This window comes from Schistocerca piceifrons, chromosome 3 (genome assembly GCF_021461385.2).
Source record: "Schistocerca piceifrons isolate TAMUIC-IGC-003096 chromosome 3, iqSchPice1.1, whole genome shotgun sequence".
NCBI classification, from domain to species: domain Eukaryota; kingdom Metazoa; phylum Arthropoda; class Insecta; order Orthoptera; family Acrididae; genus Schistocerca; species Schistocerca piceifrons.
In genome coordinates, this window is record NC_060140.1 from 65,043,454 (window position 1) to 65,068,219 (window position 24,766).

General features: G+C 44.1%; 1 protein-coding gene across 1 annotated transcript in view; it reads left to right on the plus strand.

Moving 5' to 3' along the window:
- LOC124788389 (gamma-aminobutyric acid receptor alpha-like) overlaps nucleotides 1-24,766 on the plus strand; it is a 253,140-nt gene that overhangs the window by 96,441 nt on the left and 131,933 nt on the right. The window contains exon 4 of the mRNA XM_047255654.1: nucleotides 23,204-23,286. Coding sequence (XP_047111610.1) covers nucleotides 23,204-23,286 — 83 coding nt within the window. The remainder of the gene's footprint in view (nucleotides 1-23,203; nucleotides 23,287-24,766) is intronic.

Below are 24,766 nucleotides of genomic sequence, written 5' to 3' on the forward strand. Positions count from 1 at the left end.
TCCAGCACGTTCATCCGTCACGTTCCCGGTCCGTTGAAATTTTTCAAACAGATCCTTTATTGTATCGCTTTTCGGTCCTTTGGTTACATTAAACCTCCGTTGAAAACTTCGTCTTGTTGCAACAACACTGTGTTCTAGGTGGTGGAATTCCATCATCAGAAAAATCCTCTGTTCTAAGGAATAAACCATGTTGTCTACAGCACACTTGCACGTTGTGAACAGCACACGCTTACAGCAGAAAGACGACGTACAGAATGGCGCACCCACAGACTGCGTTGTCTTCTATATCTTTCACATCACTTGCAGCGCCATCTGTTGTTGAAAATTGTAACTACTGTAATTTCGAAAGTTTGTCCGCCTGAAAATGTACTGTTGTCCCAAGCATATTGCAACAAACTGTGTATTTCTATCGCTGCTCGTTTAGTTTTTATTGCCGTTTCAAATATACTGGTCATTTTTGAAACACCCTGTATGTACGCTGTTGGAAGATCCCATCACAGTCGGGGGAAGTGTGAAGCATGGAGCGATGCTGGAGGTCCCGTGGAAGCCTAGATGCTTAGGTGTTCCCCCGTCGGCCTGCGTCCGGGGCTCCGAACATGTGTCCAGCATCCTTTCGTCTGAATGACAGCGAATCCAGAATCGGCCATCGAGCTGACATAATGAGAAGTGTTATTTATATAATCAGGCGAAACGTTGCCACCGACTCACCGTCCAATCGCTGCATTCGTAAGTGTCTATGTTGTTCGCTTAACAAAGGAATGAGTAGGGGTCGTCTTTTCCGGTAGTCTAGGCTCAACAGTGTGCCAGAAACACTTGGTGGAGCGCCAGCACTGTGCTCTGTCCTCAGATCTGCCACCGATCGCCGTCTGTCCTACTTCGCACAATGCGCAAGCCTCCAACGTCCGTGTGCTTTGGTGAGGCGTGGTTTGTAGTTATCTTGTAAGTTACTGGTTCTGTCACCGCCTTTCAGTCGCCTTCATCAAATGCTCTCACGACAGCAGGACACGAACAGCCGACCAACTTCCCTGTTTCCGAGATTTTCGTTCATAGGTGCACAGTGTAATATAGCGACTCAGTACTGGTCTATACAATAATTTGTCCACGGAACGGACGTCTGTCATTATTATGGAGTTGCAATGAAGGATACAGTCACTTTACTAAAACATAGTTTTACTTAGCTCATTGTCTTGAAGTAGTCTTCGTTATTTTCATGTAGTTCTATGATAATGTCACATGTCTCCTTTCTATAGAGAATCTCCACTGACGCTAGGACTCTGAAAGACTGGTGGATCACTACGTACGCGATAAAAAGTATCTCCACTTTGAACAGTTCGTTACTAATTTAACTCTTCAAACCTTCGAACAACAAAACGTAACATTGAATTGGCCCTGTTGAACTATAACTTGCAACTACAATATCTCCTCTCTACCGCATCACAAAACATTATTTGTCTCCAGTATTCCTCACTTTCCCGTCAAGTTCTCGCGATGACGATGTACAAAGAAAACATTTAAAGCAAACAGGCTTACACTGTTGTCAAAGATAGTAACTGTTAACTATTCAGTAAAACTTAAATTTACAGACTTCTACGTTAAATGATGAAAATTTATTCTCAACATACAACATGAAAATACGAAGGGCTAGTGAGTATGATTTTCCTGAAAGTGGGTTGGTTTTGTTCAGGATTCCAGTACACCATATTAGTTCCCCTTTGTTGCTACGAAACCATATTTTTCAACATAATTTCTGTTCAGTGCAACTGCCTTACGGCACCTTCCTGTGAGGGCGTGTATGCCCGCATGGTACCACTCTGGATATCGGCATCAGAGCCAAATTCTTGCTTCCCGCTAACTTGATGCTTCTCACGGGGCCCATCCTTCATTGTCCAAACAGTTGGAAGCCAGAAGGTGCGAGATCGGGGCTGTAGGGCCCATAAGCAAGAACATGTCAATGAAGTGTTCTGAGCTCCCCTTGTGTGCGTAGACATGTCTGAGGCCTTGAATTGTCATGAAGAAAGTGAAATACATTTGCATTCTTGTGGCGACGAACATGGCGAAGACGTTTCTTCTGTATCCCGTGAATGGCACAGTAAACTTCCCAAGAGATCGTTGCCCCATGATGGAGGGCATTAAACAGAAAACTCCATCAGAGCCTCAGAAGACGGTTTCCGTGATTTCACCGGCTGAGGGTGCGGCTTTGTACTTTTCCTTTGGAGCAGATGTGATGAGGTGCCACTCCGTGGACGGCTTTTTTATTTCCGACTCGGAGTAATGACCTATGTTTCGTCGCCTGTGACAATTTTCGACAAAAAATTGTCACGAACAGCCTCGTAAGGCGCAAGCAACTCCGCCCGGATGGTCCTTCAGTACTGTTTATCGTCTCCTGTTAGGCGGCGAGGAAACCAGCGGCGACCCACCTTTAAGTACCCCAGCTGGTGGACTAGTGTGTCAGCACTACCAACAGAGACGGCGAGCTGAGCTCCGAGGCGTTCGGTTGTGACCCGTCAATCGCCTCGAATGAGAGTGCTCGCACGTTCCAACACTTAAGAAGTGAAAGTTATGTGCGGCCAGCTGGTACGTGGGAGATCGGACAGATTTGCGCGAGCTCGTTTCGATGATGATAGACACACCACACAACTACTCACCGTGCTTTTGTTCACTGCCACGTCTCTCTAGACAATCTGTAAGTGCCTATGAATATCTGCGATGCTCTGGTTTCGCGCCAAAAGAAACTCAACGATAACTCCCTGCTTGGAACGCTCGATCGTTACGAGACACGATTTTGAAGGCTGCCTATAACGCCGCAACCTATTGGAATGTCATGAAACTGTGGGGGCTGACTCGGGAATAATCCACGATGACGCACGACAAATTTCGCATTTTTTCAACCGAAATTGGCCGAGAAATAATTTGTTGCTTTACTTATTCAACGACCCTTCTACTTACGTGTGAAATAATGAATGTTAGTGGGTATATTTGTTACTTAACTATTTTAAATTTATAAAATGAAATTACCGACATGTGACGACATCGAAGAATTTTAAATGTATCTCAGGCTTGATTGCATCATACGCGCTGTAACTGTGTGCCGTCTGTCGAAGTGTGTTATGTTGGTGGATTTCCCCATCTACATACCATATCATCGCTGGAATGGTTCCCCTTTCGTCTGTGCTCCGCTTTTGTGCTCTTCTTACGGCGCCACGTGACCTCACCACCATCAGGTGGCAGTCATTCTCGAAAGTAAGCAGCGGTCTTCATGTCCTGGCTCGTCACAGTTTACTCCTCAGATCAACGTACGGTGCATCGCGGCCGCTATTCCGTTTCCATTTTCGTTTTCCCAATTTCCTACTGCATTTTCAAATGGTTTGTGGGATGAACCAGCGACGTGATACTTGCCAATTATAAATTCCCGCTGCTCCTTGTGCGACTGTGTCACGAACATATTCGCAAGAGTATTACGGGTCTCGTCGCCCGCGTCGGGAGCATCGCTGCGACTGTAGTGCTACAGTACAGTTCTGCAACGAGTATAGTATCGTAATACTGGCGTGAACAGTATGGTGGGATAAGCAAGATCACGGGAGTCCAAGACGACAACGGGCCTGGAGAGTAGACGAATGGCAGTCATACCCAGACGTATCACATTTATCAACCGTTTCGGCGCGTTAGAGATCCCGCTTCCGGGGTCTGGAGATTCGCCCGGCAGCTTAACGACGAGGAGCTGTGTGCCGGCCAGCCTGGATGTGGTTTTTAGGCGATTTCCCACATCCGACAAAGAAAATACCGGGCTGATAGCCACGCCCCATCTCGAATACATGATATGCGAACTTTTAGAAAACGGTCTCACCTTTGACTTGAGGTTTGCACTAGATGCGGAGAGATCGGCTACTCAGTTTCTGACCCGGGGGGTTGGGCGGCGTGAGAGAGGCAATCCCACTGCCAGCTTACCCCTGACAGCGCAAAAACACTTATAAAAATGGCGACCCCGTAGAGCAGGTGGACGAGGCAAAAAGGAAGAAGAAGATTTATCGATTCTTCTGTTACTTATTGATCTTAACGGTTCCATTTTCTCGTTGAAAAACAAGTAGTCTTCGTTTTAGTTCTACTATTTTAGCTTCGTAAAAGTATATTTTTTATTTCAAGCCAAAATATATTTATACTCATTTAGACTACTGCAGAAATAGTTTACACATGTAGATGAGCGATTCTTGTGAATATGTACAATACTGTATTACAATATTGTTTCAACAGCAACTTATGTTTTTGCAGTAATTAAGTTCATTCACTTTAAAACGTCAGTTTAACGCAATACAGAATGCAGAACATGCATAACCTTTGTGTGTGGTAGAACAGACATATCTCAGTATACTGGAAATCATTTTATCCGTTCTAGATGTGTTACTCGCCTTGTTAGGGGCCTCCACATGCCTGCCTGCAGGTACTTTGTTCATTTTTATTCGTATGTTGTGGTTTACCTATTTTATTTTATTTAATATCCATTGTCTTCCACGCCACACTTTTTAAGTTTCCATTGAGTTTGCTATCCCCGTGAGGAAGCGATTTATTCCCAGTAATTTCTGACCTGGTGTAAACAAAACAAGGCACGAAATAACGAGAAATGCATCACATCCAGTCATTTGCATATAGGCGATATAAATTATGCTTTCAAACGGTCAAATAGCAATCACACGCCGTAGCATATCATGTCAATAGGGGAATCCATACAGTTACTGGCCATCTGAACTTCTGAAAATTTACAGGACCAAAGTGGAATCGTTTTGATTCCCATTATGATCATCGTTATAACCATGCATCAACCATAAGTAAACCTATCAAATAGTATCTAAACATAAATGTTTCCTAAGCACAACAAACCAAAGTAAATACATAACGAATGATGCAGTCATTGTTAAAGACTACTACGACATGTTACACACATCACTGACTTTAGGCACAAAGAAAAAAAAATTATAAAATATTATTAAATTACAAGTCATTTGTACAAGAGCATACCGAAAAAAATAATGCAGTAAAACACATAGGTGTAGATAGTAAATAAGTAAATTGAGAATAGTACCATTATCTGAAAGGAGAGTAATTACACTTAAGTCATATAACAAGTGTAGCAAAATTATTTTTTACGATATCTAGGTAACAAACAACATCTTTAATGATCGAGAATAAAAATGTTATCCATATTTTGGGTATAAATGTCCAAACGTTACATTAATGGATCCACTGATGATGGCGTAAAACTAAACTGGTAAATGTAATGAAACACAATTAAACAGTCGTGTGTCATCCATTTTTAAAAATACGTAACGGGTGTTGGCAATCGCCTTCGAAAAATTTTAACTGTAAACAGTGAACTCACATTTTTGTGCTGAAAGATCTGTGCAAACTAGCAACATGCTGTAGAAATACATGTTTTATTGTGGACTTTTCAGGCGACTTCCAACAGGTCTTATACGAGTACATTTAAGAAAATGCATGACACAAAGCTGTATTCATTTTTCTTTATGATCATAAACGGCTTCGGTAAAATGCCACTAACACACTATTAAAGAAGGCTAATATTACTCACATGTCATTATAAATATTGACATGGGAACCCATCTTAACTATACACTGATCATCATGCTGCATATTTAGTGTAACAGCATCAAAAAATTAGACAAAACTTACTATTTACTGTACTAACACACAACTACAATTGCTATTCAGTGTTCTAATACAAAATAAGAATCAAAGAATAAGCAGTAACCCATTTCATTCTAATGGGTGTAACAAACAACAGGCATCCCAGAATAAGCAGCAACAGACTACATACCAATTGCTACATAATGAATTGACGCTTGATCGGTGTTGGAACATTAGATAGCAATTGCCATCTAATTTGTTGATGCACATTCTGTGTTACAACATCTGATGTACTTATGTAATTCTCAGCATTCTTCTATAGGCCCAGCCCCCCTTTTTAAAAGCTTCTACTCTCTTCATGTCTGATACGTTTATCGCCCGCGTTTCGCTTCTGTACGGTTACGCTCCAGGGGAGCACACTTCCAGAAACAGCGCAATATTGTGGAGTATGCAGTTGTAGCTGCAGGCCACTTAATACTGTCAAACATGCATTAACGGACAGCACTGTTATATTTCCCTGTATGAAATAAGTGTGTTATCCATAATTACAGATGCTCTGAAGAAAAAGTCGCTATACATTTTTCGCACACGTTCTTCGCGGGTCGTATGCCATACGCCAACTACCCGCATCAAAATGTGGCTGTGGAGAACAAGGTACACTAGAACACACTATCTGGTGGCCGTGCGGTTAAAGGCGCTGCATTCTGGAACCGCAAGACCGCTACGGTCGCAGGTTCGAATCCTGCCTCGGGCATGGATGTTTGCGATGTCCTTAGGTTAGTTAGGTTTAAGTAGTTCTAAGTTCTAGGGGACTAATGACCTCAGCAGTTGAGTCCCATAGTGCTCAGAGCCATTTGAGCCATTTGAACCATTTGAGCCACACTATCTGGGGATGCGCACTGTATGCAGATGTTTCTGATACCAATCGACAGGACCTGAAGCCACATTAAAGGCTCGATGTCAGGACTATACACTACGCGACCATAAACATTCGGACACCTGTTAGTGGACACGAACTTACGAACTTGGGGTGTGTTCACCATTCGCCTTTATAACGGCTTTAACTCTTTTGAATTCACTTGTAATGAGGTGTCTGAAAGTCTGTTGTCGAATGGCGGCGCATTCCTGAGACGAAACCAGAGACTGTAACGACGTTGCACACTTGGATTTTGAGCTAAATAGAAGTTCTAACTTATCTCACATGTGTTCCATATGCTCATGTCGGTAATCTGGGCAGACCAGTCCACTTCAGGGACGTTATCGTCCACTAGCCGTTGTCTCACAGATGGTGCTTTGTACTGGGTGCATTGCCAAGGTAAAACAATGAATCGTCCCCACCGAAATGGTTCTTTACTGTAAGCAGCACACAATGCTCTAAAACGTATTCATACCCTTCCGAATTAAGCGTTTTCTCTGATGTAATAGGAGGAAGGCATACTAAGCAAGGAAAACACCTCCATACTTTATCACCACGTCTTGCATACTTCACTGTTTGCATGGCATACCATGTCAGGTAACCTTCTGCAAGCATTCGCTGAACTCAAACCCTTCCATCGGATTGTCACAATGTATAATGTGATTCATCTCTGCTAATCACCCGTTTCCAGCCATCCATTTCCCAGTGGCAACGCTCTTTGCACAACTCCAGCGCACTCTGCACTTAGTACATTAATGAGGTGCTCGACCATTGTACTCCATTATCTTTACCCTTCACAAGCAGTCATTGTGCTAGCTGGACTACAGGTAACACTTTCCATCACAAGAGTGATTCCTTCCGCTGATTTCATGTGTCCAGACGACATAGTAATCAGCATACCTGGCACGGAGAAAAAACTGAAAGATTTAAAAGCAAACAAATCACCAGGTCCGGATGGGATCCCAGTTCGATTTTACAAAGAGTTCTCTACAGCATTGGCCCTTTGCTCGGCTCACATTTATCGTGGATGTCTCTCCCAGGTCAAAGATCCAAGCGACTGTAAAAAAGTGCAGGTGACTCCAGTATATAGGAAGGTTAAAAGAAGGGACTCGCAGAATTACAGACCAATACCTTAACTCCGCTTTGCTGCAGAATGCTTGAACATATTCTCAGTTCGAATACAAAACCAACGCACACAAATCTATACCTTTATGCCAGTGGCTGCCATCACCCTTCTCAGAGCATGGGTGTCCTTAAGACCTTAGTGCATCGGGCGCACTGTATATTCGATGAAGACAAATTACAAGGAGAGCTAACATACCTCAAGAGTGTTTTGAAATCGAATGGATATTCTCCGCAACAAATTGGTAGAGCATTCGATGCAAAACCTAAAAAGCAGGTATGTGATGGGGAAGAAGATAGTCACTTCTTCAGATCTAGGGCGTTTCTGCCATATTTGGGTGCTCTTTCTTCAAAGATAGGCCGTATTCTTGAGAAACACTGTGTTAAGGTGATCTTCCGGCCCCCCACGAAGATTGCGGGTTTACTCGGCTCTGTGAAGGACGATTTACTGCTTCGTAAGGCGGGTGTGTACCAGATTCCTTGCGGAAATTGTGAGCAGTCATACATACATAGATCAAACAACACGCACCTTTCATGAGAGGTGTGTGGAGCACCGAAGATACACACGCTTATTACAACCAGACAAGTCAGCTGTGGCCGAACATTGTATTGATACGGGTCATTCCATGAATTACAGTGATGTGAAGATTTTAACATCCACCTCTTCTTTTTGGGCATCTGTATTCAAGGAAGCTATAGAAATTCGATTAGCCAACAATTTAATAAACAGAGATAATGGTTTTAATTTGGACAAAGCATGAAATCCGGCTCTTGGAGTGATTAAATTCCAGAGAAGTCGTCATCGTGTCACCGCCGCCGATCAAACATCGATAAGCACATCGAATGTCCGTACGCCTTCGCCACAGGCGGCGCATGTGTCAGCCTATGTCTCTGCCGCCGACCAGCGTTTGTGACCCGCATGCGCAGTACCGCCGCGGTGGAGCATATAAGGCCGCACTTGACACCTTCTCAGTCTTGTGACTCGCTCTGAAGATGGCCGGACGATACGCGGCCGAAATATCAGTAGAAGAAATTTTATTTGCGCGGCTGCATGCCCGAAATTTAATGGATTCTTCATTACGCCGCGAGAAGTTGAAAATGCACATAATGAACTTTCTTCATACTGAGAAGCTTATGTCCACGAATCAGCGTAGTTTTGGAAATCATCGCTCGTACGAAACTCAGCTTGCCCTTTTCTCACATGACAGACTGAGAACTATGAAGGGCAACAGGCAGATTCCTTACTTCTAGATTTCAAAAAAGCATTTAACGCGGTGGCACATTGCTGGCTGTTAACGAAGGTACGAACGTATGGAATAAGTTCACAGATACGTGAGTGGTTCGAAGACTTCTTAAATAATAGAACGCAGTATGTTGTTCTCGACGGAGAATGTTCACCAGAGAGAAGGGTATCGTCAGGAGTGCCCCAGGGCACTGTGATAGGACCGCTGTTGTTCTCTACATAAATGATTTGATGACGGGGTGGGCAGCAATGTGGGCTTGTTTGCTGACGATGGCGTGGTGTACTGCAAGGTGTCCTCATCGAGTGACTGTAGGATGATAGAAGACGACAAAGACAAAATTTCCTGTTGGTCTGATGAGTGTCAGCTGGCCCTAAATGTGGAAAAATGTAAGTCAGTGCGGATGAGTAGAAGGAACAAACCTGTAAAGTTCGCATACAGTATTGTTAGTGCCCTACAGGACTCAGCCAAGTCGTTTAAATATCTGGGCGTAACGTTGCAAAGCGATATGACGTGTGAACGAGCGTGTGAGGACTGTGGTAGCGAAGGTGAATGGTCGATTTCGATTTATTGGGAGAATTTTAGGAAAGATTGGTTCACCTATAAAGGAGACCGCATATACGTCGCTGGTGCGAGCTGTTCTTGAGTACTGCTCGAGTGTTTGGGATCCGTACCAGATCGGACTGAAAAAGACGTGGAAGCAATTCAGAAGCGGGCTGCTAAATTTGTTACCGGAAGGTTCGGACAATATGTAAGTGTTACGGTGATGCTTCGGGAACTCAAATGGGAATCCCTGGAGGGAAGGCGACTTTCTTTTCGAGAAACATTGCTGAGGAAACTTAGACAGCCGGCATTTCAAGGCGACTGCCGAACGATTCTGCTGGCTCCGACGTAAATTGCGATAAGGAACACGAAGATAAGACACGAGAAATTAGGGCTCACGCATTTTTTCCTCGCTCTATTTGGGAGTGGAACAGGAAAGGAAATGACAAATAGTGGCGTGGGGTGGGGGGTGCCTATGTAGATGTAGATGTAGATTTTCTACAACCAACTTACGCAATGCCCGGCAGTTCCTGTCCACCAGTACGTGGGGTCTGTCTGGCCTGAGGTAAATTGTGGATGTTCCTTCGCGTTCCCCCTCACAACCACATCATCAACAATCGATATGGGCAGCTTCAGAAGAGCTGCAATGTCCATGATGAATTTGTTATTCTGGTGACGTCTAATGAATAGTCCACTTTCGAAGTCATTTATTACAGTATTCTACTGTTAGTGCTTCCGTACTGAAAAAAAAATAACCACCTCCTCCGTTTATACGGGCGGGTTCACCTCGTAAGATCTAGTGGTCAATTCCGCATTACCTAGGGGCCTACAAACACTTCTGATCGCTTAGTGTTTGGCTGTGCGAGACAAAATGGCAGATGCTGAACAATATCGCTGACGTCATATCAATAAGGGCTTGGGTACAGTGCCAGTTGATTAATGAACCCCTGTCCGCTTCAATAGAGGTCGCTTGCGACGGAAAATCGAGAAATTTCACAGTGAAGACAGTTATGCTGCCGGCCGTTGTGGCCGAGCGGTTCTAGGCGCTTCAGTCCGGAACCGTGCGACTGCTACGGTCGCAGGTTCGAATCCTGCCTCGGGCATTGATGTGTGTGATGTCCTTAGGTTAGTTAGGTTTAAGTAGTTCTAAGTTCTACGGGACTGATGACCTCAGATGTTAAGTCCCAAAGTGCTCAGAGCCATTTGAACCATTTGAACTGTCGTGCTGAATCACTGCTCCAGACGAAAACCCAAGAGCGCATGCATAGCGACCGTAACAGCACCACCAGAGTGGAGGCATTGTTGTGGGCTGTATATCGCCACGCAGGCAGGTAGAACCGGGCCCACGTGGGCGGGCACGTCGCTGTGGCTTCACCTCTCAGCGGCAGCAACGGTGCTCCGTCGGATCTGGGTCCCCTGGTAGACAACTGAAGAGCCAGCTTCCACCACAATTTCCATTGTAACGCTAAATAAACCGGTACTGTGTGCCTGTGGGTAGGAGAGCGATAGAGTGTGTTGTTTAATATGGCATACTGGTGTCATTACTGTTTGTAATTTATTTTAGCTATATCATTACAGGATAGCGGTTTCGCAAAGACACTGTTTTTTTTCTTTTTCCCCAAACATGTTTCAGCACCTCTGTGCTATCATCAGTGGTGTTTGTTTACAGAAAACCGTAAAGAGTGACCTTATAACTGATTTTACAAAGTGAGGCTTAGAGGAAGTTTTTGTTCCTTTTGCTTCTTACCGTATTTTTACATTATATGGTTTTGGAGGACCAAGTGCATGATGTCCTGCAGTGATAGCTTGTCACCTGCAAACCAAACGATGTAAATGTCAATTTTATCGCCGAGTTAACAAATCCCTTCATTTTTTTAAAACATGACTTTGGTGTTTCAAAATGTTTTGCGCATATGTATGTTATTACGTTTTGTCATGACTGTTGCTCATACTTTGGCGTTTCGGGGACACTGCACACACACTTTGTCTAGTTTCTTCCTTCTTAAACGCCTTCTTACTCCGCAAAACGCAGTGGTCATTATGTTGCGTTTCCTAACAGGTAACCATCTCGGCGTTCATTTGTTCCCGAGAGAGTTTAGCGTGGATGTGAATTTTGTTTACTTTTTCTCTCTCTTTTTCTGTGTGTGTGTGTGTGTGTGTGTGTGTGTGTGTGTGTGTGGGTGGGTGGGTGGGTGGGTGGGTGGGTGTGGAAGGTCCTTTAGCTGTTTGTGTTGCCGTTTCTGTAAAGTTCCTTTAATTTTTTTAAATAATATGCCTTTGCAGAACAACAATGTAACAGCACGGTAAGAAGCAAAAGTAACAAAATCTATCTTTAGGCCTCACTTTGGTAAATCAGTTACAACATAAAACACGTCCACTTTTTATAGTTTTGAATAAACAAAAACCGACTGATGATGGCAAGGAAAAGCTGTAACTTGTTTGGGTAAAACGAAAAAACAGTACTTTTGCAAAAAGATGGAAGCCCATATCGTAAAATTTAACTGTAAACGCGAAAAGAAAGAACAAGACTTGCAGATCCAATAAATGAGTATTCAGCTGTACCAGTGACACAGAGGGTGAAGTAAGTTGTAGGGCAACAGTAGTGGTACACATGTTTAGGTATGGTAGTGGGTGTAATTTCCATTAGTAGTTGAAACTTTATAGACGAATGGAAAAACTGGTAGAAACCGAACTAAGGGAAGATCAGTGTGGATTCCGTAAAAATATTGACCCTACGACTTATCTTAGAAGATAGATTAAGGAAAGGCAAACCTACATTTCTAGCATTTGCAGACTTAGAGAAAGCTTTTAACAATGTTGACTGGAATAATCTCTTTCAAATTCTGAAAGTGGCAGGGGTAAAATACATGGAGCGAAAGGCTATTTACAATTTTTACAGAAACCAGATCGCAGTTATAAGGGTCGAGGGGCATGAAAGGGAAGCAGTATTGGGAAGGGAGTGAGACAGGATTGTAGCGTGTCCCCGATGTTATTCAATCTGTATACTGAGCAAGCAGTGAAGGAAACAAAAGAAACATTCGGTGTAGGTATTAAAATCCATAGAGAAGAAATAAAAACTTTGAGGTTCGCCGGCGACATTGTAATTCTGTCAGAGACAGCAAAGGACTTGGAAGAGCAGTTGAACGGAATGGACAGTGTCTTGAAAAGAGGGTATCAGATGAACATCAACAAAAGCAAAACGAGGATAATGGAATGTAGTCGAATTAAGTCTGGTGATGCTGAGGGAATTAGATCAGGAAATGACACACTTAAAGTAGTAAAGGAGTTTTGCTATTTGGGGAGCAAAATAACTGATGATGGCCGAAGTAGAGAGGATATAAAATGTACACTGGCAATGGCAAGGAAAGCGTTTCTGAAGAAGAGAAATTTGTTAACATCGAGTACAGATTTAAATGTCAGGAAGTCGTTTTTGAAAGTATTAGTACGGAGTGTAGCCATGTATGGAAGTGAAAAGTGGACGATAAATAGTTTAGTCAAGAATAGAATAGAAGCTTTCAAAATGTGGTGCTACAGAAAAATGCTGAAGATTAGATGGGTAGAACATGTAACTAATGAGGAGGTATTGAATAGAATTGGAGAGAAGAGAAATTTATGGCACAACTTGACTAGAAGAAGGGATCGGTTGGTAGGACGTGTTTTGAGGCATCAAGGGATCGCCAATTTTGTACTGGAGGGCAGCGTGAAGGGTAAAAATCGTAGAGGGAGACCAAGAGATGAATACAGTAAGCAGATTCAAAAGGATGTAGCCTGCAGTAGTTAGTGGGAGATGAAGAAGCTTGCACAGGATAGAGTATCATGGAGAGCTACATCAAACCAGTCTCTGAACTGAAGACCACAACAACAGTTGAAACAGAGTGATGGGATGTGATGCTGTGTTAGCTTTAATAACTGCGTTTTGTGCTATTAACTCCTGATGCAGAGACAAAATTACTGTTGATAGTAAAAGTTTGAGTATCCAACTACACAGAAGTTATGGTTTGATAAAAGAGATTGATCTTATAATTCATGGTGTACTAATTGCCACCACACTCCTGTTTTCACATCAAGCACAGGCTCTTGTGACACTTGTAAGGCACCCATTATTTTCAGATAATAGCGCATTTTACCTTATTTCCAGTTTTGCTATTTCAGACACCTGCAGTACGTACGGAGTAAGGAGCGAGCGGTGGGTTCCCACGCTGACTAGCAATGGTGGTTGGCCACCTGGCGCCTTCAGAGCCAGTGGGATGAGGTGCAGATGCAGAAATCGCTCGTGACCTCAGCAAAGTGTAGGGAAAGTGTATCCACTTTGGCAGGAAACAAGTAATTGTTATTAATAAATATTTGCCGACAAAAGTTGCCTTTTCCCACTCAGACATTAGGAGGAGTCTAAGGGTCATAAATACTATCTTTCAGTAATTTTACAATGCCAGGAAATGTTGATATTAACAAATAAATGAATAGCCTGTGCATATCACAAGATGTACGCTCTTACACGAATTGTACGCTCGAGTTAGATACTGTGCACCATAGTCGGCAGTCGTTGATTGGATGCCTTTCGATCCAGTCATGCGGTAGACTATGCTCTCGTACCGTTAATAATTAGCTTATAATCAGAGTGCACAAGTTAATTTTACTGTGTTTCTCAAATAAACGCACCATAATAGCATTCACTGTAAAAATTATTTGCAAAAATAAACTTCTCCCGCTTCATTACATAAAATACAGACAGTGGTATTGCACTTTCAGACTCAGACGGCGCTGATACGGTTCTGCATGGGGACATAAATCTACGAAGGTATTTCCACATCAGAAACAGGAAGAATAGCTACTCACTAAGTCACGTCTAGGACGGACTGGCTTAATTATCGCAAAATTGTGGTGGTAAAACATGGCGAGTTGTACTGCAGCCCCTTATACCGCCATCTACGGACTCACCGGCTAAACGGAGACATTTCTGGAGTTCTAGTACGAGTGGGGGTTCTTGCACGCTGACGAGAATTTTCAGAGCCTCAGCGTCTACCTTCCAGAGAGTTCGTGTACCCCAGTAAACGCCGCAATGTCTCATCAATAAAAAAACATCATTTCGTTATCAACATAAAATGCAATAGCGGTGTGTAGCACTGAGATGGCGCTACAGTACTTGAACTGATCAGTCGTATCACTACCATTACACTGTAAAGTCGCAGCTGGAATTTGTGAATAGCTCTGTGGACAACAGTCCGAAATGCTAAAAGCCATAACAGTGTTCTCGGACGTGCGAGCAAGCCAACGTCTAACTTCGGCTAAACACGATACACTGCTTCTCAGAATCCGAAGGACAGGCCGCAACGCATGCGGCAGTACAGGCCTGACTGCCCGGTGTTGGTTGTAGCGTTGCGCTGGACACAGATCTTGCGTCGTACTGAAATACCCTGCAGTTGTAGCTGTACCGCAGTTGTTGGCTATACAAAATGACGACTGATATTGCTCGTGAATAGACAGCATTCACCAACGAGTCATAACATTATGACTACTGGCCACTGCGAGTCTGAACGCCATCTGATATCGTTTAAGGCAAGTGACGTAGTAAGGAAAATATTCAAGCGGAGTAGAGACAAACGTAGAATTATTCCAGCGACGATACCGGTGGCAAACGGGGAAGTTCACCGACGTAAGCGACTCTGATAAACGGCAGATCGACACGGCCTGGTTCCAGGGAATGAGCTTCACGGAGACGGCGAAGCTAGTCGGCTCTTTGCTTACTACCAACCTGAGCATCCAGGGAAAGTGGCCGAAGGATGCTGAAATCCAGAGTAGGCGACACGGTGTCGGGCGCCTATGCCTTACCACAGTCTGTGGAAGTCGGAGGCACAGCCTTAGGCCATTGGAAACGTGTCGCCTGGTTTCGTGAATCACATTCCGTGTCCGGATACGGTACCTCGAAACATTCACTGCACCACGAGCGCCGGCCGTTGGTACATTATTACGTTTTGAGGGACGTTCGCCTGGGCCGTTTCACAGCGCCTCTTGTAGTACCCGAAGCCACCGTGAGAGTTTCGGACTACGCGAACATTTCTGGTGGCCACCTGTATCCATCAGTGCTTGATGTCTTCCATGACGGTGGTGGCACCTTCCACTAGCTGACTCTCTCACAAAACCATAATCGTACTGCAATAGCTCGGGGAACGTGAATGAGAAATCGCATTGACGATTTGCTCACCAATTCCGTCTGATCGGCGCAGTGAGGATGCCATCAGTCGCTGCCTGTTCGTCCTCATGTGCCGGCCCGTAATATACAGAAATAGCGTGATCTGGACGTAGATATCCGCTACTACGAGATGCATTCAAGTTCTAAGGCCTCCGATTTTTTTTCTCCGGACTGGGAAGAGATAGAAACATGCGCATTGTTTTAAAATGAGGCCACGTTCATTGTCAATACGTCCCAGAGATGGCAACACCGCACGGCAGATGGAATTTTACCGCCAGCGGCGAGAATGAGAACTGTTTTAAATACCTAAAATGGCGACGTTTTCCTTACTTGAACAGCGTGCAATCGTTCGTTTTCTGAATTTGCGTGCTGTGAAACCAACTGAAATTCATCGACAGTTGGAGGAGACATGTGGTGATGGAGTTATGGATGTGTCGAAAGTGCGTTCGTGGGTGCGACAGTTTAATGAAGGCAGAACATCGTGTGACAACAAACCGAAACAACCTCGGACTCGCACAAGCCGGTCTGACGATATGATCGAGAAAGTGGAGAGAATTGTTTTGGGGGATCGCCGAATGACTGTTGAACAAATCGCCTCCAGAGTTGGCATTTCTGTGGGTACTGTGCACACAACCCTGCAAGACGACCTGAAAATGAGAAAAGTGTCATCCAGGTGGGTGCCACGAATGCTGACGGACGACCACACGGCTGCCCGTGTGGCACGTTGACAAGCAATGTTGACGTGCAACGACAGCATGAATGGGACTTTCTTTTCGTCGGTTGTGACAATGGATGAGACGTGGATGCCATTTTTCAAACCAGAAACAAAGCGCCAGTCAGCTCAATGGAAGCACACAGATTCACCGCCACCAACAAAATTTTGGGTAACCGCCAGTGCTGAAAAAATCATGGTGTCCATGTTCTGGGACAGCGAGGGCGTAATCCTTACCCATTGCGATCCAAAGGGCACTACGGTAACAGGTGCATCCTACGAAAATGTTTTGAAGAACAAATTCCTTCCCGCACTGCAACAAAAACGTCCGGGAAGGGCTGCGCGTGTGCTGTTTCACCAAGCAACGCACCCGCACATCGAGCTAACGTTACGCAACAGTTTCTTCGTGATAACAACTTTGAAGTGATTCCTCATGCTCCCTACTCACCTGACCTGGCTCCTAGTGACTTTTGGCTTTTTCCTACAATGAAAGACACTCTCCGTGGCCGCAGATTCACCAGCCGTGCTGCTATTGCCTCAGCGATTTTCCAGTGGTCAAAACAGACTCCTAAAGAAGCCTCGCCGCTGCCATGGAATCATGGCGTCAGCGTTGTGAAAAATGTGTACGTCTGCAGGGCGATTACGTCGAGAAGTAACGCCAGTTTCATTGATTTCGAGTGAGTAGTTAATTAGAAAAAAAATCTGAGGCCTTAGAACTTGAATGCACCTCGTACATACCTCCAGGAGTGTTCCAAGCACTTGTGGAATCTGTGCCACTCTCAATCACTACTGTGTTCTTTTCCTCAGGAAGACCGGCACGCTAGTATACTATACAACTTTCACCTTTGTCGTGAGAGCTCACCTGGACCCTTGCATACTAGGATCATTTGCAGAGAGATCTTGAATTTATGTCGCAACATTAGTCACAATTCCACGCGATCGTCAACCAGCAGGACGGTTTCAGTGTTACACTACTGGCCATTAGAATTGCTACACCACGAAGATGACGTGCTACAAATGCAAAATTTAACCGACAGGAAGAAGATGTTGTGATATTCAAATGATTAGCTTTTCAAAGCATTCACACAAGGTTGACGACGGTGGCGACACCTACAACTTGCTGACATGAGGAAAGTTCCCTAGCGATTTCTCATACACAAACAGCAATTGACCGGCCTTGCCTGGTGAAACGTTGTTGTGATGCTTCGTGTGAGGAGGAGTGTACCATCACCTTTCCGACTTTGATAAAGGACTCTCATCTTGGAGACCATGGCTGCCGTTACCCTTGACGCTGCATCACAGACAGGAGCGCCTGCGATGGTGCACTCAACGACGAACCAGGGTGCACGAATGGCAAAACGTCATTTCTTCGGATGAATCCAGGTTCTGTTTACAGCATCATGATGGTCGCATCCGTGGTTGGCGACATCGCGGTGAACGCACATTGGAAGCGTGTATTCGTCATCGCCATACTGGCGTACCTCCCGGCGTGATGGTATGGGGTGCCATGGGCTACAAGTCTCGCTCATCTCTTGTTCGCACTGACAGCACTTTGAACAGTGGACGTTACATTTCAGATGTGTTACGACCCGTGGCTCTACCCTTTATTCGATTCCTGCGAAACCCTACATTTCAGCAGGATAATACACGACCGCATGTTGCAGGTCCTGTACGGGACTTTCTGCGTACAGAAAATGTTTGACTGCTGCCTTAGTTGGCATATTCTCCAGATCTCTCACCAATTCAAAACGTCTGGTCAATGGTGGCCAAGCAACTGGCTCGTCACAATACGCCCGTCACTACTCTTGATGAACTGTGGTATCATGTTGAAGCTGCATGGGCAGCTGTACCTGTACACGCCATCAACGCTCTGTTTTACTCAATGTCCTGGTGAATCATGGCCGTTATTACGGCCAGAGGTGGTTGTTCTGGGTATTATGTGAGGCGAAAAGCGAACACAGACAAACGGAAGAAGATATGTGTGCTTGTATCCTTCCGACGACCGGCTTGCTAGAGAAGGTGCTCGCGAGTGACGAGGAACGGATAGGACACTGTTCGATCTTCCTAAGGATGCCTCCCAGCGTTCACCCTACGCAACGTAGCAAATTCGTGGGAAACATAAATCTCAAAGGTTGGACCTTAAACCGGATCGTCGTCCTCCTTTATACGAGTAGCAACATCGAGAGGCGAATTCTATTTTGCAAGAGTTCGCCATATCATTCCAGTTGTAGGGTGTCAGTCGTGATGTTTAGAATACCCCAAGCTGCTGGAGACCGATCCCTGGGGACCTAGTGAAATATGCCTGATACAAATCTGGATATTTAAAGGGTCACCCACGACATTTGGAAATCTTACTAGAAGTTTGTTTAATGTTATGTTCTCTATCGTGCATATTATATAACTAAATTTCGTTCATTTTATGTGTATACTGTAAGAAAACTTTATGTCATAAGCATTTAATTACAGATTATCAATATTGTATTGAGTTTGTGTCATAATAATGAGTTACTTATTATTTTCAATAAGCAAAATAGATGTATGTGAAACGGTAAACTAACAAACAAGAAAAAGAGTGCAAGTTGGAAAATTACAATTTAAAACATAAAACAAATGCAATTAAAATTACTAGACTAATAACGAATGTGTAGATATTTTGATTAGGTGACAGCAGGGTGTGTACAGCTTATTTTCCAACAATGGTATTTCAGAAACCTGCCTTATTACACATGCATGGATGTAGCTAGGAAGCTTCTTTAATTTATGTTGTAATGAAAGTTTTCATTTTTCAAAATTAAATAATGGTGGTGGCGTGCATTGCAGAAATTCAAATTATTGTTAAATTTGATTCTACACGTTTAAAGAATGTTACTTACATATAAACTTATATATTAGAAACATATTTTGTGTATATTCGTTTCGATGATATTCCCACCGAACCTTACTTCCCAACTTACCAGCCGGCCGGTGTGGCCGAGCGGTTCTAGGCGCTTCAGTCTGGAACCGCGCGACTGCTACGATCGCAGGTTCGAATCCTGCCTCGGACATGGATGTGTGTGAAGTCCTTCGGTTAGTTAGGTTTAAGTAGTTCTCAGTTCTAGGGAACTGATGACCTCAGATGTTGAGTCCCATAGTGCTCAGAGCCATTTGAACCATTTTGAACCCAAATTTACCTTTCGGAGTGTGTTTCACCCCTTATAAATGAAATTGGGCGCAAACAAAAAACATACTCGTATTGCCTTGTTTTGCCCCCTCTACACATCTGCCAAGTTTCATAAGATCCTTTATTGACACTTGTAAATGTTCCCTTGTGAGTGCTTATGTAGCTCATTTGATCAGTCATCCAATAACAAATCTTTATTCCAAGCCCTTGTGAGTGCTTATGTAGCTCATTTGATCAGTCATCCAATAACAAATCTTTATTCCAAGATCTCCCAGCGACAAATGTCCCCTTTCTTAACACTTTCAAATTTCACTGTATCTGTCACATCCAGCCAATAAAGGCAAACATTGTCATTTCCATCCAGTAAATTTTTAGGAGGAATCTTAAACGAAGTCCTACTCTTGGTGACTTCATTACTAACCAATAGTGTTGTCGCGTGAGCAAGAGGAGACTTGTCCCACTCGATGATACGACTCTGAAACCGACAAATAAGAGCTCCCACATAGACAACAAGAAAAAGTGCACGCTCTCATTTTTAATGCTGTCGAACTTGGCTGTTTCTGTCTGAGCACGAATCTCGAAGGCCAATAGAATCAGACCCTGCGATTACCGTCCGGTAAAATATAAGCTTAAACAAACTCCTATGTTTATGGATTTCGTTACTGTTAAATAACAGTTCTGTGGCTTGAGTGAGGAATCATGACACTTCTGCCAACACATGAAGCGATTTCAAGTTGACAAGTAAAGGGGATCCCACGTAGACAGGCATGAGAAAGAACGCGTTCTCCAGAAAATAACTTTATGAACGAGTAGCAACGCTTGTTTTAGAAATTTAAACAGATTCCTCCACTGCACGAGCGCTGAGACAAACGAAGGTTGTCGCACTGGCCACAGGAAAGCTACAACTGGCCAGATTTTCATCTTCCTGAGGGCCTTTTCCGAACAATTCTATTGTTTCGGGAGAAGGCCGTTTCATCCACCGTCCTGAGAGTGTAGGTGTGTGAAATGGTTACCTGGGCTGAAACGCAGTTTTGGACTCTGAATATTTTAGTGGTCCAGCCTGTTTCTTTTAAGAAAAGTCTTATGTTTTGCCACTCGGCAGTTCCTTATTTTAATAAAACATGAGTGAAAAGAAGGCAATAAACAGGATGGTCACTGGTGGTACTGGAAATGGTGTGTAAATACAAAGTTGCGGAAAAAAATTACTACGTTGATCAAGCAAATGAGAATGCTGTGTTTTGTGATAGATTAAGAGATAACCTGCCACGTAACAAAATGGACAACGGATTGCTTCCATTGATGTGAAAAACTCCTGTACTCTGTAAACAACAGTGGTCTATGTAAATTCTCCCAGCAGGAACCTAACACGGTCTTGCAGAGCTCTCATGAAGACCGCGTGGTTCCAACTTGAACCCGCTGCCACAAATACTGTGAAATTAGGCAGTCCGAATAGCTCAGGTATCTAACAGTTGCTCATAGTCTACACCAATGAGATGTGTAAACTCTTTAAAAAAAATTGAAAACGGTGTATAAACTACACTCCTGGAATTGGAAAAAAGAACACATTGACACCGGTCTGTCAGACCCACCATACTTGCTCCGGACACTGCGAGAGGGCTGTACAAGCAATGATCACACGCACGGCACAGCGGACACACCAGGAACCGCGGTGTTGGCCGTCGAATGGTGCTAGCTGCGCAGCATTTGTGCACCGCCGCCGTCAGTGTCAGCCAGTTTGCCGTGGCATACGGAGCTCCATCGCAGTCTTTAACACTGGTAGCATGCCGCGACAGTGTGGACGTGAACCGTATGTGCACTTGACGGACTTTGAGCGAGGGCGTATAGTGGGCATGCGGGAGGCCGGGTGGACGTACCGCCGAATTGCTCAACACGTGGGGCGTGAGGTCTCCACAGTACATCGATGTTGTCGCCAGTGGTCGGCGGAAGGTGCACGTGCCCGTCGACCTGGGACCGGACCGCAGCGACGCACGGATGCACGCCAAGACCGTAGGATCCTACGCAGTGCCGTAGGGGACCGCACCGCCACTTCCCAGCAAATTAGGGACACTGTTGCTCCTGGGGTATCGGCGAAGACCATTCGCAACCGTCTCCATGAAGCTGGGCTACGGTCCCGCACACCGTTAGGCCGTCTTCCGCTCACGCCCCAACATCGTGCAGCCCGCCTCCAGTGGTGTCGCGACAGGCGTGAATGGAGGGACGAATGGAGACGTGTCGTCTTCAGCGATGAGAGTTTCTTCTGCCTTGGTGCCAATGATGGTCGTATGCGTGTTTGGCGCTGTGCAGGGGAGCGCCACAATCAGGACTGCATACGACCGAGGCACACAGGGCCAACACCCGGCATCATGGTGTGGGGAGCGATCTCCTACACTGGCCGTACACCACTGGTGATCGTCGAGGAGACACTGAATAGTGCACGGTACATCCAAACCGTCATCGAACCCATCGTTCTACCATTCCTAGACCGGCAAGGGAACTTGCTGTTCCAACAGGACAATGCACGTCCGCATGTATCCCGTGCCACCCAACGTGCTCTAGAAGGTGTAAGTCAACTACCCTGGCCAGCAAGATCTCCGGATCTGTCCCCCATTGAGCATGTTTGTGACTGGATAAAGCGTCGTCTCACGCGGTCTGCACGTCCAGCACGAACGCTGGTCCAACTGAGGCGCCAGGTGGAAATGGCATGGCAAGCCGTTCCACAGGACTACATCCAGCATCTCTACGATCGTCTCCATGGGAGAATAGCAGCCTGCATTGCTGCGAAAGGTGGATATACACTGTACTAGTGCCGACATTGTGCATGCTCTGTTGCCTGTGTCTATGTGCCTGTGGTTCTGTCAGTGTGATCATGTGATGTATCTGACCCCAGGAATGTGTCAATAAAGTTTCCCCTTCCTGGGACAATGAATTCACGGTGTTCTTATTTCAATTTCCAGGAGTGTATGTTGCGTAAACTTTCGCTCTGGACATCCGTTTTCGTATGTCAAGCATTTTCCATCATTCGTTACGGATGAAGAATGGTGTATGAATCATCCACACAAACAGTTGAGCCAAACGATTACAAGTTCATCGTACGCCAAATTTCGTTCATCTTACTCACTTCTTTCTGTGATGCAATTTATTACTTAAATTATTTTTACAGCAGTGTCATTTCAATAGTATCTTTTTAAATATTGTTATCTTAGCTTTCTTCACACATAAATAAAAGATGCGACTGCCTTTTTTTTTTTTTATAAGAAAGTGGGACTTGGAAAACTATTTTTCTCTCAGGCATGTTTAGTTACTAACAACTAGTGACTTGCCACCCATAAGAGCTGTTTGCCAAATTTTATATCTATTGGGTGAGTTTATAAGTTATTTGGTATATAATTAACCACAAATCGCTTTGCGGGTCAGAGGAAGTGTGTTTCATATTTGCCCAAAAAGTTAGTATTATTTACAGTGCTTTCGTATTACTCAAACATTTACCGTAATACGAATACGTAATTATTCAGACCGTCATAGTCCCTGTAATTAAAGCACTGATAAAAGCAAGGCATTTCGTATTCCCCACTGGCTCAGATGCTTTCGCATAATGTGGACGCATATTCACACATCTTATCCTGGTATGACGAAGTCAGACTTCCGCTGGGTCTGATGCTGGGCTTGTTCTTTTTTGTGGCAGGTTGACCATCAAGGCCGGCTGCCCCATGAACCTGGAGGACTTCCCCATGGACACGCAGCGCTGCCCGCTCAAGTTCGGAAGCTGTGAGTACCAGCTGCAGTTTATATGACTTGATCGCTACTGTCAGTCAGTACCATTTGAGATACTGCAGTGAATATTTTGCATATTAGTTATACTTGTTTAGTATAGAACACACTAACATAAGGGATTTTATACGTAGCGACACGTTTCAAGAGTCAAAATGCCATCATGTATCTGGCGTTCAACCGACCATACACAGTCATACAAAGGCACTTAGAAATGCCTAAAAACAGAAATAAAATAACAACGTGAATGTAAATCAAAAAAATAACAAGCATGTTTCGAACCAGGTGTTATTGCGCAGGACTAATTTTAGTCCTGAAATTAATTATCAGACATCAAAAAATTATGTCATCTTTATACCTGTGTAGATTTTAAACAAGCCTGTGATCTAGTGGACAGTGAACCTCTCTTGAAAATTACGAGAGTAGTTAGGAAAATAAGTTCCGTCTGGTAATAAAAAGAGGAATCGAATACAGATAAAGAAAGCAATTTATTTCACAAAACTTAGTAACACTTACCTTACATTTCAACATAGATGCTCCAATTCTCCAGGTATTTGTCATAGCGTGGTATAATTTTATGTATTCGTCATAGAATGTTGCCACCTGTTGGCTTAAGAAGTGAGGCACCCAACTTATGCAAAGTTTATGACAACCCAGTTTTTCAGTAACAACCTCGTAAATTACCGTTCTTGAAATTTATGGAAGCTGATGAGCAATAGCACTAATCGTAAACCTTCTGTTTTCTTTCATTTCTTCGGCTGCACTAACCAGTTGGCCAGGAATCTAAGGAGGAGGTACACTTCGTTCTTCGTCATGCACTTGATCACGCCTTTCCTTAAACTGTCGGACCCATCTTCTCACCACTGAAGCATTCATTGCATTTTCTTCTTAAACTGCAGAGATTTGTTGATGAATGACACTTGGTTTAAGGTTCTTAGCATCCAGAAACCGAATCACAGATCTCAGTCCATTCGCGGTGGGATTTTGTATCAACGATGCCATTATAAGCAATCACTACGAACGACACAAAACACAGAGCGCGCCCAAAACGGTGTCGTTTCGTTCTGCTTGAACCAGAGATACTATTGCGCAGGAGCGGGACTGCGATCGTAGCAAAGCCGTGGAGAAAAATCGAAACGGAAATTACATTCCGAAGTATCCTCCTACGAAAGAACAATCTCTGCATCTCAAAAGCACTATAGTTACTTGTGAATCTCTATTTGGTGTAAAATCTAAAGCAAAGTTTTGAGCAGAAGATTCGGAACATTCTCAGATTCAAATAGGAGTCAGACTCCCTCCATTAGTTCTCAGCTACGTTTTAGGAGAAGTAATGTAAGACTACCGAAAACTAATATCGGAGCTTAAAGGTGAGGAACGAAGCAAATTTGTAAGAGCAGATGTAAGATAGACTTCTTAACTTCTGCAGACGATCTGTCGATTTTACATCACAAACTAAAACAGAAGTACCAAAAGAAAC